The 17344-nt window shown below is 42.3% G+C and overlaps 1 protein-coding gene across 1 annotated transcript; it reads left to right on the forward strand.

Moving 5' to 3' along the window:
* Positions 1-13442: 13442 nt before the first annotated feature.
* On the forward strand, positions 13443-15327 carry LOC147904474 (7-deoxyloganetin glucosyltransferase-like). Its single transcript, XM_087386743.1, has 2 exons — positions 13443-14001; positions 14133-15327. The coding sequence occupies exons 1-2, from the start codon at positions 13521-13523 to the stop codon at positions 15014-15016; spliced, it is 1365 nt and encodes a 454-aa protein (XP_087242869.1). The 5' UTR covers positions 13443-13520; the 3' UTR covers positions 15017-15327.
* The last annotated feature ends 2017 nt before the right edge of the window (positions 15328-17344 follow it).

Below are 17344 nucleotides of genomic sequence, written 5' to 3' on the forward strand. Positions count from 1 at the left end.
AATGCCAAATAGTATGAAAGAGCAATTCCATGCTGAGGAAGGGAGGAAGTGAGAGCCTAGGAGGAAGCGAGAGATGACTCGAAAGCGAGGAAGTAGGAGCCATGGAAGCAAGAGATGACTTGATAGCGAGTAGTCAAGAGGTAGGAGCCGAGGAAGCAGATGCCCAAGAGGTCTCGTAGTATGAGACACGGAATCAGACAAGGATCCAAAACCTGGAGAATCAGCTCACAGCAGAGAAGTTTAATGAAGGAGAGATAGTGGAGGTGTTCATAACCCGAATCAAAAATCTGTGTGACCAGTTGGCTGGTGCTGGGATACAAAAGACGAGTGAAGAGCTAGCTCGGCGGTGTCTCCGAATATGTCCACCAAGGTTTGATGGATTAGTAACAGCGCTTAACACTCAAGTGAGACCCCAACCATTGTCATTTGAGGAGTTCTGTGCTTTACTTATGGAAGAGGAATAGAGGCTTAAAGCTCAAGATGGATGCGGCAATGGGGATGCTGCTTTCTCTGCCACTGTGAAAGGCAAAGGTGGTTCCTCCACCAAAGGTGAGTCCTCTACTAGTGGTGACAAAAAGAAGAAGGGCAGCAAGAAGAAGTTTCAAGGAGAATGCTTCTATTGCAAAAAGAAGGGCCCAGATTGCCTGGTCAAGAAAGCAAATGAAAAGAATGGTATCCTAAAGAAGACAGATAAGGGGAAAGAGATAGCTAACACAGCGAAAGCAGAGTTGGATCTATTTCTGGCCATTGAGGAAGAGTGTTCCTCAGTTCAAGAAGCTTCAACTACTGATTCATGGGTGTTGGATAGTGGTGCCTCCCGTCACATGACTTGCAAGAAGGGTCTATATTGTTCCATGCAGCCTCTATAGGAACCCATCACCGTGATGGTTGGCAACAATGCGAAATGCCTTGTTGAGGATACAGGTACGGTTTCATTTGTTTCTGTAAATGGAGATGTTAAGAAACTATCTAATGTGTTGTATGTTCAAAAATCAAGAGAAATTTGCTATCAGTTGCTTCCATAATTGACCTTGACCATGAGGTGAGGTTCAAAAGACAAGAGCAAAAATTTTGGATAGTGTAAGCAATCTTGTTGGCACAGGAGTAAGGAGGAACAACCTGTATGAGCTAAGTGCTCTTATAGCCACCGTTGGAGTGGGCACAAGCAGACTTTGGCATGAAAGATTCGGCCACATCGAATTTGCAGTGCTGAAGGAGATCCAGAAGCAAGGTATGGTTGCTCACTTACCTGCAATCATAGAAATCAAAGAACCATGTGAAGCTTGCTTGATGGGCAAGCAATAGAGAAAGGCATTCCCACAAGAAAGCAAGAACTCCTCTAGAATTGGTGCATGTTAACTTGTGCAGACAAGCCTTGGGGGATCTTTTTTTTTTTTTACTGATTGTCGATGACTATAGTAGGAAGATGTGGGTGTACTTTCTTCATGAAAAGGCTCAAGCTTGTTGAAAATGAAACAGGGAGAAACGTGAAGAAAATCAGATCGGATGGTGGTGGTGAGTTTGTTTCTATAGAGTTTGGAGAATTTTGCAAGAGCAAAGGGATCAAGCGACAAACGACACCACATATGCCTTAGTAAAATTCAGTTGTTGAACACCGAATGTGGACCACGATGGAGGTGGGGAGGTGTATGTTGAAAGGTGTTGGACTGCCAAACCACTTTTGGGCTGAGGCTGTCAATACTGTGGTTTACATCCTTAATCACAGCTATAAAAAGGCATTCGAAGGTAAAACACCACATGAGGCTTACAGCAGTAAGAAGCCATCTGTCTCCCACTTCAGAACATTTGGGTGTGAATGCTATGCACATGTACCAGACAAAGAGAGAAACAAGCTACAACCCAAAAGCACGAAATGTATCTTCTTAGGCTATTGTGATGAGAAGAAAGCCTATCAGTTGTATGACCAAGAGGCAAAGAAGATCATAGCGAGCCACGATGTGGTGTTCAAGGAGCAGCCACATACAGTGGAGGTAGAGAAAAGCTCTTCCACTTTATCATCAAGCAAAGAGGTAATTCACTATGGACCTGTCCCAAGAGCTATAAAGGAGGAGGAAATATCAGATGATGAAGGTATAAGTCACCAACCTGTTGTTACACCACCGGAAAAGCCATTGATGCGATGGGTAAGGCAGCTCTATGACCATGATAACTAGATGCCTATGTCTGTTGAGTAGCATGCAGATGGAGCAAGGTGGTCTCAGAGAATCGAGGAGCAAAGGAGGGCTTCTGCTCACTTAGTCAATATGGCCTTGATGGCTGAGATTATTGCAAAAGTAAAGGAGCCTACGAGTTTGGAGGAAGCACTTGCAGACCGAGATTGGAAAAATGGTATGCAAGTAGAATATGACAACATCATGAAGAATGAAACTTGGGAGCTAGTAGATCGACCACCTAACACAAAGGTTATTGGCACCAAGTGGGTTTGGAAGGTAAAGTACAAGGCCGATGGGACTTTGAAAAAGTACAAAGCCAGATTGGTTGCACAAGGATTTTCGTTGGTTGAAGCATTTGATTTTCAAGAATCTTTCTCTCTGACTGCCAGAATGACCACTATTCGCATAGTACTATCAATGGCTACTCATAAAAAGTGGCCAGTTTATCAAATGGATGTTAAATAAGCATTCTTGAATGGTGACCTCAAGGAGGAGGTGTACATGGCTCAGCCACCTGGGTTTGAGGCCCCCCATTTTGAGAACAAGGTATGTAAGCTGAAGAAGGCTCTGTACGAGCTGAAATAGGCCCCAAGAGCATGGTACCAATGGATAGACAAATTCTTTCATAAATTAAACTTCAAAAGATGTGCCTCAGATGCTAACGTGTATGTGTACAAGAAAGGTGGAAAAACTGCTATTATTGTTCTATATGTGGATGATCTCCTTATTACAGATGACTATGTAGACATGATCCAGCAGACTAGAAAGGCGTTCAGCATAGAGTTTGAGATGACAGACTTAGGCTTGATGCACTACTATTTGGGGATTGAAGTCTCGCAAGAGCCAGGCAAGATCTTCATCTCTCAGCAAAAATATGCAAGGGAGATCTTGAAGGCATTTGGTATGTCTGAGTGCAAGGAGATAGCTACACCTATGGAGGTAAATGCGAGGTTATCTATGGAGGATGCCTCACCACTACATTGGGAGGTACAAGAAGTTGGTTAGCAGTCTCATCTATCTGTGCAACACCAGACCGAACATCAGTTTTGATGTTGGCATTTTGAGCAGGTTCTCCAATAAGCCCTGAGAAAATCATTGGAATGCAGGGATGCGGGTGCTCAGGTATGTGAAGGGCACTCTTGATTATGGCATCACTTATGGTATGAGCACTTCCTTGGCTAGTCATTGTGACTCAGATTGGGCTGGAGATGTTGATTCCAGGAAATCAGTTTCTGGATATTGTCTCTCTTTAGGTTCAGGTATCTTCTCTTGGATCAATAAGAAACAACCAACAGTGGCATTGTCTTCTACCGAGGCTAAGTACACGAGGCTAAGTACACGGCAACATGTTTTGCTGCATGTGAAGTAGTGTGGCTGAGGAGGATCTTATGGCACATGGGAGTGCAAGAGGATGAGGCAACTGTGCTGAGGTGCGACAATCAAAGTTGCATGGCCATTGCTAAAAATCTAGTGTTTCATGCGAGCACAAAACATATAGAGATTCAGTATCACTATGTGCATGATTTGATCAAGGACGGGATAGTGGAATTGGTCTACTGTCCAACAAAGCAAGATGGAGCAGATATCTTCACCAAGGCACTCAGAAAGGATCAGGGTCATCTTCAGAGACTTGACATTGGGCCGAGAAGGTAGTTCACCTACAGGTGGACATTGAGGGGGGTGTTAGATATGCTCAATGCCCCACCCTCCTACTAACCACTAGTGGTCCAAGGTGCTCAAGTTGTAAGGCCCCCATATGAGGAGAAGTCATGTGTGAGCCCAGGACACTGGATGGATCCTGACTTGCATGTCAGATGAGGTCTATCAATGAGACTGTTGATGGTAGAAAGGTGATTGTGTAGGAGCCCCTTATTCCATGGATGACTAGTCAGTTCCATTGACTAGGTTGACTGGTTGGCTCCACCAACTAGGTCGACTGGTCGACTCTACTAACTACGTTGATCCGACTACCACCCTCATAGCTATAAAGAGGCGACCTCCCCAGTCCATTGTATCAGATCAGTTCAGATCAGATCAGATCTTCCAGCTAGTAGCTCTTCACCTAGTATCTGTCTAGATTGCCATCTAAGCTCCATTGTGGGAGCACACGGGTGGACGGAGCCATCATCTGTACTACATCAGTATTGAAGGAAAACTTTGTTCCTCTCCAGTTTGCTATGTACTCTCTATTCTTTGTTCAGTTTCTGTTCCACTCCCGTTCCACTGCGCCATGTAATTTAACAGAGTGGAGATGAGGAGAGAGGGCACAACTAGAGAGCACACCACAAATGACCAAATGTATAGTAGATTTAGTTGAAAACGTAGAATATATACAAACCCATTTAGGGTTAGGGTTAGGGTTAGGGCATCTAACCCTTTCCTTTATAGCACTCTATTGGGTTAGTACTATTATGCACATATGATCACATGATGTTGAGTGTGATCTCTCAATAGTTCATTCCACTTGGCACATGTATTATGAAGCTTGGCGTGCGCGACTAGATTTATGATAGGGATTGCATGGATTTCCTTGGCTCTCATAAACTTAGGAGTTGCAGGGTTGGTGGACCTACTGATCCACATAGACTCACTGTGTCCTTGTTAGATACTGACATCGAGTGCCATCACAGTTTTTGCTAGAGCACTAAATGGGAACTACATATTTAGTTTTTGGATTCCCAGATGGACGCCACCACATGATGGTAAGCACTCCCAAAGAGCAAGACATGTTCGCTTTATGAGCTTGTCATTTTAATAAGGACTTAGCACATGAATGGAAATAGTACACTATTGTTTATCCAACATTTTTCTAGTGGAAAAGGACCATTCTCATCCTAAATCCGCTAGGACATGCGCTAACATGGAATATACTAGGATGGAAATAGCTCTTTTCCTCCCATCTTTCAAAAACCTAGAGTCCACTTTGGGTGTAGAATCCCAACACACCGGGGTTCGTACGTCGTCGACGAACATTTACACATGTACATGCAAAACGTCATATTTGATGTCTATTTCATTTGTGAATGTTTATGCACATCTATGTACTTCTTTGACCGAGGGAGCTTTGTGGACTTGGGATTATGAGTGCACTTTTGATTTGCATGTTTTCGTTTGACGCTTTGAACATTAAAGTTTTTGTCATTGTGTTCATACATATATATATATATATAGATAGATAGATAGATAGATAGATAGAGAGAGAGAGAGAGAGAGAGAGAGAGAGAGAGAGAGGTGCATTGGTATAAAAGAATTTTCTAAGTGATTTATAATATTTGCATTCTTATAAATATATAGTGGAGAGACACACACATGCGCACGCATGCACACAGAGGTATGAAAGTATTTTATCAGTAAAGGCAATACGTTTACATTTTATTATTCATGTTCTTATATATATACAGTAGAGAGACAGAGAGAGAGATGTGTAACTTCATTTCAGAAACCAATAAAGAACATATAAATGGAGAGAGGGGAAGAGACACATGGAGAGAGCGATGGAGGGAAGATCGTGGTTACTCGTGTCTTCAAAGATAAAATTTCAGCTCGTTAACCCTAGCTCTTTGCCAGACAACTTCATAATAAGCAAATGAGTGCCGAATGTTTCACAAGAATTGCAGACATCACTCAGGTTCCTGCGGACTGCTTGCATAATTGTTGCTTCATGTAAGCCTAGCATAGAAGGCATCCACCTTCTTGTTTCTTTGCCTTAGCTTCTGTGCCCAAATGTAAAATCACGATGACACACACAAATGAATCTTCTCTTATATTCCTTACGGCTACTAATCCCAGACCTGCCACGTGCTTGAGGCTGGAGACTTGGGAAGAAGAGGAGGGAGCCTCGCTGGAGGTCAGGGGGTGAAGGAGGGAGGAGATCCAAGGAGGGAAAAAAAATTACGTGGCACTTTGCGGTGGCTACAGGAGCCATGGATTGACGGACACATGGTGGTGCTGTAGTAGAATCACCACATGGTGGGCACTGACATCTGACACATGGCTAGCATACATTGGCATAGGGGATAGCAGGACGAGGGGCAGAGCGTGCCAGAGTGCTGCATGGTATTGTCCCACCACGGAATGTTCTAGCGTGGCACAGTAAATGGCAAAGTGTGCTGCATGGCATGAGCAATAGAACATGCCAGCGTGTTGCGAGGGGCAGAGCGTGCCATCATGACAAGGGGTGGGAGTCCATGGGACTAACACATGGCGGCCGTCACTAGGCTGTGCAGAGTCTAGACTGCAAAGGGGCAAGAGCCCTTTAGACTCCGGAGGTGGCATGATGCGAAGGCGACATGTGGGAAGCTTGATGCGCTACTCACACTGTTCACACAATTTGAGTACACATGGAGGTGACACAGTCTAACGCACTGCTCACTGACAACACGCGGAGGCAATACAGTCTGATGCACAAGGTGAGACAGGAGAGTGTAGAGACGAAAGACAGGAGAGAGAGAGAGAGAGAGAGAGAGAGAGAGAGAGAGAGAGAGAGGAGCTTCTAGAGAGAGAGAGGAGAATCTAGAGAGAGGGAGGAGAGAGAGACTGAGAGGAGAGAGAGAGAGAGAGAGAAAGAGAAGAGAGAGAGAGAGAGAGAGAGAGAGAGAGAGAGAGAGAGAGAGAGAGAGAGAGAGAGTTTTATTTAATATTTCTATAATATAATATAATATAATATATTAAATTATATGTTTTCCTCTCATTATATATATATATTAACACACACACAGACACCCCCCTTGAGAGTGAGATGTAATCTATTAGATATTATATATTACTTAATATTTATAAAAATATTATATTAAATAGGATATTGTATAATATATTCTATTATATAATATAATGTATAATATAATATATTAGAGAAGCGAGAGGAGAGATAGAGGAGAGGAAGTGAGAGAAAGAGAGAGAGAGAGGGAGAGAGAGGAGAGAGAGAGAGAGAGAGAGAGAGAGAGAGAGAGAGAGTATGTATATAAATATATACACATAATATATAACGAGAGAGAGAAAAGTATAATATAATATATTATACTCTATTATAATAAATATGAAATAATACATCCTTTATATAATATTATATATATATGTATGTATGTATGTATATATATATATATATATATATCTGTGTGTGTGTGTGTGTATAGGGGGGGGAGAGAGAGAGAGAGAGAGAGAGAGAGAGAGAGAGAGAGAGAGAGAGAGAGGGAGGGAGGGGGTGAGGGAGACAGAGAGAGAGAGAGTCATGGGAAAGGATGATTGTGGCAAGCGCCACATGCTGCTGAGTGGGGACCCGGGGACAATGCTGCTGAGTGGGGACCCGGGGACAATGCTGAGCAGGGGGAGGGCAAAGGTAGACAACACGACCTGTGGTGGCGGAAATCACATGTGGTAGATCAAGGAAGTGTAGCGAAGCCAGGTTAGTGGGTCAACGAGAGCAGTAGCCAAGTCAAGCGGTCAACAAGGGTGGCACTGGGATAGGACTCAAGAGTCAGGAGTCAGCCAGTACGAGGCCAGTACACACATACACACACACAGAGGGGGGGCAGGGGGAGGAAAGAGAGGGGGGGAGATTATATATTTATTTATTTATTTATAAACATATATATAGTTATACACACACACACACACAATTTATATATATTTATATATATAAACAAATATATATAGATATAGATATACATACATATGCACACTCATATACATACATACATACACTCATATATATATATATATATGCATATATGCTAAGAGAGAGAGAGAGAGAGAGAGAGAGATTTTACATTATATAATGTGTGTGTGCACATGCACACATGCACAGACCCGGGTGTATAAAGAGTTTTGAGGAGAGAGAGAGAGAGAGAGAGAGATTTGATCTAATATATATTATATTATATTATATTGTCTTACTATTATAAATCACACATGGCAGATCGAGGAAGTGAAGCAAAGCCAACAGACTCTTGTTGTGTTGTGTATTGCTGAGCGGGGACTTGGGGACAGTGCTGAGAGGGGCGGAGGGCAAAGGTGGACAACACGATGCTCAACGAAATCACACGTGGTAGATTGGGAAAGTGCAGCAAAGCCAAGTTAGCGGGTCAATAAGGGTGGCAATGGCTAGGTCATCCAGTCAATAAGGGTGGTGTGTAGGACAGGACTCGAGAGTCAGGAGTCGGCCAATAGAGAGAGAAAGAAGTAGAGAGAGAGAGACATATAATATAATTAATATATATTATATTATATCAAATAAATATCTTCGCGTGTGTGCATGTGCATGTATGTGTGCATGTGTGTGTATGTTTGTGTGTGTGTGTTGGGGGCACAAGGGTTTGTTGAGAGTTGTGGTGCCATGAGCACATAATTAAGATGTGGACTACATGATGTAGAGATGTGGATTGAGGATATCCACAAGGAGAGATGTGGATGAGAGGATCCCACATGGTTTGACTATTCCAAAGGCTCTCTCTATATAAGAAGCCTATCATGTATTGTTGAGTACACATATAGATTGCAATGGATTGAGTGTTTGCTACCCTATGTCTCTCTTGTGGTGCTTTGATCCTCCTTGATCCCTCCCTTCTCAAGTTGGAGGTGGGGATGCCGAAGGGCTTTAAGTTCGAAACTGATGGGGGGTTAGTGGAGGGAAACGTCACATGGTATCAGAGCATGATTGTACCTTTAGTTAAGGCACCATCCTTCGTTTGAGAGATTTGAGAGGTCTCTTCTATTCTTATTAAGAGATGAGAGACTTAGTTGCTTGATAGAGAGAGAGTGAGCCCATTCTTTTCCAATTCCTTATAATTATTTAGAGAGATTCATATGCTCTCCATTGCTCTTGTGTGAGAGATAGATATCGTAGACCTTACTCTACTGTGAGGGAGAGACAAAAAGGCTCATAAGGCTCCTCTATCTATGACCTATCTATCAACGAGTGTCACACTCCATAGCTTGAACGACAGCTTCATCATCCTCATCATCAACCAAATCTCTAGCTCAAACGGCTTTTCCAAGTAGCTATTGAGCCAACGGGCTCTCCTTCCGAAGGAACTACTCCCAAGGTTGCTAATGGTCTTTCGCACTTCATCCTGGCTGCCTCTAACTTGGCACAACTCATCCGGGTCACATCCTTGACCGAGAGTCTTGCAAAGCTACCCAAGGAACTCTTGGATAGAGCCCTATAGACAGTGATATCTCTATTTCTCAATAGAGACCTCTAGCTAGCAAGAGTGGCTCTTCAACCAAACCTCTCTAGCAAACAAGGTGCATCCAACATAGCCACCTTCGTCAAATAGCACCCATAGGCCAACCTTCCTACAACGATGCCAGCCATGAGATACACAGCCACGGGTACTGGCAACAATTGGCAACTTTACAACAATGATTGGGCAGCTCCTCCTCGCATCGCCAGTGCTTCCACAGGCTTCATGGCACCATAGCTCCAGCCAACCGCATCTCCAACTACGCTCAGCTCCTCAGCAGTGCCCGGTGGTTGTAATAATCTTTCCCTGTAGCCTTTTACGAAACGATGCCAATAGTGCTCAGCCCCCATCTACACCTCCATGTCCGCAGCCCAAACGAAAGGCGTGCCCTCTCGGGCTCAGCAGTCTACCCGCTCCTCTGAGTGCCGACTCACAAAGGCTTTGCAACAAGCCTCTAAGCGAGTGGCTCCAAACAACTCCAAATTTGAAGCTTGCTCATAACCTTCTGCAACAAAGCGACCTGTTGTAGCACACGCGAGTGACGACTTCATGACTTCAAGCACCTGGAAGTAAGACCCGAGATCATCGTCGTAGGAATTGTCATTGCAGAGAAGCTTCCTCCTTTTTTTTTTCTCCAAGGCCTACCTTAAGCCATGTGGCAGATAAGGTAACTGTCAAGTAACTATGGTTAAGATGCACCATGGTTAGGTTTCGATCATGTAACTATGGCAAAGACTAACCATGGTTAGGTTTAGGGCTAGGATTGGTTAATATACCACATCACCTATAGTGCCACCTAAGCACATAGCCCCTGCCAACCACAGTTTGCAAGAAGCATATGAACTCCTATGCCACATCATCAAGGCCCCCTCTTCTTCACAAAAACTTCGACAAGGCAGAACTTTCAATCCAGAAAGAATTTGCATGCGCTCCAAAAAGGAAAAATAACCAATTTTTTGAGCTCTACGCATCTGTCAACTGAGATTTTTTGTATACAATTAGACACTGCCAGATTTGAAAGTATCTTCAACTGGTAAGACCTTTGCAATGGCAATACGCACCACAACTGTTGAGAAGTTCACTGGGGAAGGATTCCACAGATGGTCTACACAAATGAGGTATCTCCTGATGCATCAAAAGCTTTGGAAGAATGTAAAAGAAGAAATACCCATTGCACAAAATGATGCCTGGAAGGAAAAAGATGAAGCGGCACTATCACTCATTGGTTTGCACTTGGGTCCAAACATAATTCATCATATAGCCTCCAAGGATCATGCGAAGGATGCATGGGATGAGTTGAACACAGTGTTTGCTGCAAAAGCCAAAAACCAAGAAATCCATCTTAAGATTGAATTCTATGGTATGCACATGGGCTTCAATGAATCCATGGCACAATTTGTCAACAAAATCAAAAGCATTATGACCCAACTAGAGGGCATAAATGCAAAAGTAGGAGAGAAAGATGCACTTGCAATTCTCCTTAAAAGCATGCCTATAGAGTACAGTGCACTGACAACCACGTTAAAGAATTTGCCAGATCCAAAGTTTGAGGAATGTGTATCCTCTCTTCTTGAAAAAAAAAGAGAGTTGAAGGCATCGACATCGACATCGACATCTACACACAACAGCTATAATGAAGAACAAGCACTATTCAGTAAAACATCAATGAAGTGCTACCATTGTGGAAGGATGGGTCACTATCAAAGTGACTGTAGATTGAAGAACAGACCAAAGTGTCACCATTGCAAGAAGCTGGGACACAAGGAAGAAGATTGCAGATTGAAGAACCAGCAGGTCAACTACATAGCATCGTCATCAAGCCATGAGCCAAAGGGTGACATCAATGGAATGTATTGAGAAACAAAAAACCTTGCTAACCTTGCCTATATTTTGTAAATCAAGCCTGACCACCTGAGAGTAGCTATGAAAGCACCCAGGGGAGGTATTGACATGTAAAAACCACACTTGACCACCTTACGTAGCAATGCATGCACTAAGGGGAGGTGATGGATTTGTAACTCACATATGACCACCTTGTAGTAGCTAAAGGATCATGGCACCAAGGGGAGGTGTTGAGAGTTGTGGTGCCATGAGCACATAATTAGAGGCTAAGGTATGGTATAGGAATGTATTAAAGTAGCCACCCTAAGATGTGGACTTCATGATGTAGAGATGTGGATTGAGGATATCCACAAGGAGAGATGTGGATGAGAGGATTCCACATGGTTTGACTATTCTAAAGGCTCTCTCTATATAAGAAGTCTATCATGTATTGTTGAGTACACATATAGATTGCAATAGATTGAGTGTTTGCTACCCTATGTCTCTCTTGTGGTGCTTTGATCCTCCTTGATCCCTCCCTTTCACAGGTTAGAGAGAGATGTGAGAGAGAGAGAGAGAGAGAGTCATGGGAAAGGATGATTGTGGCAAGCGCCACATGTTGTTGAGTGAGGACCTAGGGATGATGCTGAGTGGGGGGAGGACAGAGATACACAACACAACACACGACAAAAATCACACGTGGCAGATTGAGGAAGTGCAGCGAACCCAGGTTAGTGGGTCAACAATGGTGGCACGTGGCACAAGACTCAGGAGTCAGGAGTCAGGAGTCGATAGTAGCGAGAGAGAGAGAGAGAGAGAGAGAGAGAGAGAGAGAGAGAGAGAGAGAGAGAGAGAGAGCTCGGGGGCGAGATTTTATATATATATATATATATATATAAAGTTATACATATAAATAAAAAAATATATATACATATATATATCTATATAATTAATTAATTGATTACACACACACATACAATCACTTGTAGCAAAACATTGATCATGAGGGGGATGAGCAATAATGTTAGTGTGACCAAGTGATGAGCAATAATGTAAGAAATTGTATATTTATGTATAAATGAAACCTATTGTTCCTAAGGAAGGTGTGTGTGTGTGTGGTTTTAGAGAGAGATATGAGAGAGAGAGAGCGTTATGGGAAAGGATGATTGTGGCAATTGTCCGTCACTTTTGTCTTTCACCTATTCTACCACAATTCTGAGGCTCGAGTTGACACACCTCTAGCAAAACATCAATCATGAGGGAGATGAGCTGAACTACGGAGTATAGAAGGACGCTCAAGGTGAACGCAAAGCTATCACAAACCTTGAGGCTCGAATCAACACTCTTCTAACAAAACACTGATCATGAGGGGGATGAGCACTAACGTTAGTGCGAACACGTGAAAATACAAGATTTATACCAATATTTATGGAAATGCAATATACAAGATGATGAAGGCAATTGCAATTAGGAATGTTTGGTGGTGTAGGAGATTAGCATACAAGGCTTGCCAACAAGCATGAGCTCTGACCATGATACATTTTACTCATGATTTTGGTGATATGGGCATAATTTCACCCTTGCCATCGGGCATAGTCCAAGCCTCTCTCTCTCTCTCTCTCTCTCTCTCTCTCTCTCTCTCTCTCTCTCTCTCTCTTTCTCTCAAATCCTATCTATAAAAAATTGAATGTTGACCGTCTATACATCTCCTATAGTGTCCTGTAACGAAGATTGAGTGTGTGTTAGCATCTTCTACTAAGTGTGATCCTCCTCTTATTTGATTGCTTGAGAAAAATACAACATTTATAAAAAGATGAGCCCAAAAAATTTAATGGGTTTCTTCAAATCAGGGTTTGTATTGTTGAAATGTGCATTTAGCAACGATGTAAAAACTCACAATTGGTTCAATTAAGTGGAACCCAATCTCAATTCAATGTGCCTAAGGAAGTATACAATTTAAAAAGCATGATGCATGGGTAAATTAATTAAGCCATGCAAGGGAGATCTTGAAGGCATTTGGTATATCCGAGTGCAAGGAGATAGCTACACCTATGGAGGTAAATGAATAGAGTACCTACGACAATAATCTTGGCTACAAAGTTTTTGATCTTGATAATCCCACATTATTAGAATAGGCTAAATCAAGCATTGTAAAGGAGAGAACCCATGATCTAGGAAAATATTTATGGAAATGTAGTATATCACTTACATTTTATGATCCCACCTTGAGACCCACCATGTCTATGAAAGTCATTAAAGAAGACACTATTTTACAAGAATCTACTTTACACGTAGGTCTTCGTCTCCATATGGTTGCAGAGGCATCCTTGAATCTGTCACTCAAATGGCTTCAAGGAAGCTTCATTTCCTGCTTCTGCCTGTTCCTGCTCAGGGACATATCAACCCCATGCTCCAATTCGCCTCCTCCCTCCTCCTCAGAAATTGCTCTGCCACCTTCGTCCTCACTCACCGATCCCACTCCAACATCTTTGGCGCCCACAACTCCACCCCCCAAAACCTCCACGGTATCCAATTCTTTACCATCCCCGATGGATTGCCCCCTCACCTCCACCTCGACATGTCTCTGCACTCGCTTCGAAACATCTTGATCGGTGTCGAACAGCAACAAGGCTTGCTCGAGACCCTCATCGAAAGCTCCAGGGACACTGATTCCCCCATCTCGTGTATCATTTCGGACCTTTTTTTCACCTGGGTGAACAATCTCGCAGACAAATTCGGAATCCCCACTGTGCCCTTCTGGACAAGTTCCGCAACTATCTTGCACCTTGGTTTCCTTACAAGTGAGAGGAAGGTCATTCCTGAAGGTGAGAGTACGTCCTGTTTCCCATGTGTTATTTTGCTTCTTCTTCGTCTTCACGTTCCTTCGTTTCAAATGATTTCTAGTTCGAAACCTGCAGTACTCTTGGTTTTAAAACTGTGACTCCTTTATCCGCAGCCACTGAAATAGACGAGGTTGCAAGAGGTCTTCAGGTGCGCAAAGAAGAGCTGCTTGCGACGCTTCAACATCTCGATCCTGAGCGAAGGAAAGAGGTGACCAAGAAGTTTGAGAGGCTGGGCGACCATTCTCACGTCCTAGTGAACTCTTTTCAAGACCTTGAAGCCCTTTACTTACGAGGTGCACCCTCAAATCTGAGATACATAGGTCCTTGCTTATCTGCTTCCACTGAAATGAACGTGAGAGGAAGCTTTTACAAGGAAGACGTGGAGTGTCTTGCATGGCTGGATATGCAGGAAAAGGGGTCTGTCGTGTATATCTCTTTGGGCAGTGTGGCGTCCTTTGCACCGTCCCAGATGGAAGAGATAGCCTTGGGGATAGAGGCCAGCAATCACAAGTTTCTGTGGGTAACAAGGCCTGATGCACAAGCCAACAGCAAGCTCCCCGAAGGATTTGAAGAACGCACCAAAGGTCAAGGAATGATGATCTCGTGGGCACCTCAACTGAGGGTTCTGGAGCACCCTGCACTGGGGGCTTTCTTCACGCACTGCGGATGGAATTCCGCGTTGGAGAGTATATTCATGGGCGTTCCGATGTTATGCTTCCCTATGTTTGCAGAACAACCATTGAATGGATTCCTCATAGAGAGGGTATGGCGAGTGGGAATAAGATTTGAGAAGAGGGACGATGGCGTGGTGGAAAGAGGGGAGGTGGAAAGAGTCGTGAAGGAAATCATGGAGGGCGAGGACGGTAGAAACTTGAAGGACCACGCACTCAAATTAAAGGTAGCGTCAAGAAAGGCATGTGAGAAAGGCGGCCCTTCACATGCAACTTTGACATCTTTCCTTGAGGACATTATCAAATTGCAAAATCCTTCACATTAGTGCCTCTTACAATATTGAAATTGAATGAAATCCAAGAAAGGCATCTCAGCAAGGGGGCCCTCCACTTGCAACTTTGACATCTTTCCTTGTAGACATTATCAACTTGCCAAATCCTTCCCATTAGAGCCTCTTACAATATTGAAATCCAATGAAATCCAAGAAAGGCATGTGAGAAAGGGGGCCCTTCACATCATGCAACTTTGACATCTTTCCTTGAGGACATTATCAAATTGCAAAATCCTTCACATTAGAGCCTCTTACAATATTGATATCCAATGAATCTATCCATTGTGCATATTTTTCATTCCATCTTTGTTCATCGTTCTTGAATTTGTTTGTACACTCTTTTGGATAAATTCATTTTAAAGTGAAAGCATTTATTCCAATGCAAGTGGCAAGGTGTTTATTTACTTAGGAGGTAAATAATTTTATTCTCTTAAAGCAATAGACCTCTAGTTATCATGTATTTATGGCATCTATATTGGTCAACCAAAAGTACCTAACTCACAAGCAAGCTTTAGTATGCTCACCATAAATAAGAATCATAATTAATTATACATCTAGTCTTGGGAGATTCAATTACTTGCAAGGTCGTCATAAGGGATACTTAGATTACACGTAAGCTTTGGTGTGCTCACCATAAATCACAATCATTAATTATACATCTAGCCTTGGGAGATTCAATTACTTGCAAGGTCATCGTAAGGTAACAACACACACATAGGCCTAGGCCTACTTTTTCTACATTTTAGTTATTTTTTCCTACATATTTGTACACTCATTCTATATTTGTATACTCTATATTAATTTTGCTAAATAGTAAGCCCCTTCCCTTCAAAACTTTGTCACTACCCACTTCCAACCACCCCTCCCCCCTTTGTTTTCCTGCTTCTATGTTTGGTCCTTGTTCCAAAGTTTTTTTAAAGAAAATTATTAATTTTTACTGCCCCCCTCAATTTTTTTATTTTAATCCCACTTTGCTTTCTTCTTTACACGTTAATTGTTTTCTTTTATTAAAATTTTATTTTAACCTCCCCTCCTTCCCCCCCCCCTTTTGAACATTAATTACACTTGTAGAACTTTGGGGATGTTATCTCCATCCTAACTGGTCCCTAGTTAAATTTATCCCTATCCCTAATATTTTCATTGTAATTAATCCCTAATTAATAAGTTCCCCTCATTGGCCCCTTTTAATATTATTATCCAAAAAACCCCTTGTATTATTTTCATCTAAAGCTATTTTTCCCTTTTCCAACCGCTTTTTTATTGTCATTTTAACTAAATTCCCCTTTAAAAATCCCTCTTAATGTTAATAATATAAAACCCCTCTAAAAGAAACTACCCCTAAATTAAGCTACCTATTCACCTAAACAACCTCTTACCTTACCTTTATCGTATCTTACCTTCCTATAGCCTTAACTACCCTGTGCACACTACATTCTCACTTTTTAATCCCCTCTTTTAACTACTACAAACCTAATTACCACCTTCATGTCCCTTGTTCCTCCGCCCCACTTGTCTTTCACAATTGCCTTGCTTGGCCATCTTGTAACGTTCACTTTGCCTTTTTAACTACTCATTTCCCTTCTATTTGCTTCCTTGCTCCCTGTCGGCTTTTTCGTTGTTGTCCTCCCAGCTCCCTCATAAGCTACTTCTCACCCGTTCATCCTTCACACGCCTTCTATAAACAATGCCTCACTTCCTCGCCTCTAACTTCACAGGTCTCTACCCTCTTGGCTCCTTACTTTTTAAGCTCCTCACTGCTCACGCCTCCTCACCGCTCTTATTCATCTTTAATTTGCTATTTTTAAAGTAATTCAATTTCTTTTAATGTTTTCCTTTTAATTCTTTGTCTAATTAATTTATTCTGGTAATTGCTTGATAAAGATAGGCCTTTTACACAAGGGAGTTCTCTGTCCCCTAGTTTTTTTGTCTTACATGCATAGTTTAATAGAGAAATTTGTTGTTTCCTTAAATTATTGGGCCTAATTCACCTTATCCCTTGGTCCTTAACAAGTTTTGGTTTGATTTTTTCACTCTATTGCTTTTATTTTTAAATTTTTATTAAATCTTTTTCCTTGTTTAAACTAATCTTTTCAATTCCCTTGGTTAGAGGATCTCCCCTTTTTTTCCTTCATTAAAGTACCTTAATTTATTTGTTGGTTAAATCAATTAATTACCACTAATACTTATAGATATTTTTAAGCAAGTTGTTTTATAAATCTTTGTCTAGATTGCCCTTGTTGTGCAAAGATGGGTGAGGAATACCCCCCCATATTTAACTTTTTCTAAAAAGCAGGTGGACTACCCCCTCTAACAAGGTGTAAA

Source organism: Dipteris shenzhenensis, chromosome 2, assembly GCF_047967505.1.
Source record: "Dipteris shenzhenensis isolate YYH24624 ecotype China chromosome 2, Dip_SZ_1.0, whole genome shotgun sequence".
NCBI lineage: Eukaryota > Viridiplantae > Streptophyta > Polypodiopsida > Gleicheniales > Dipteridaceae > Dipteris > Dipteris shenzhenensis.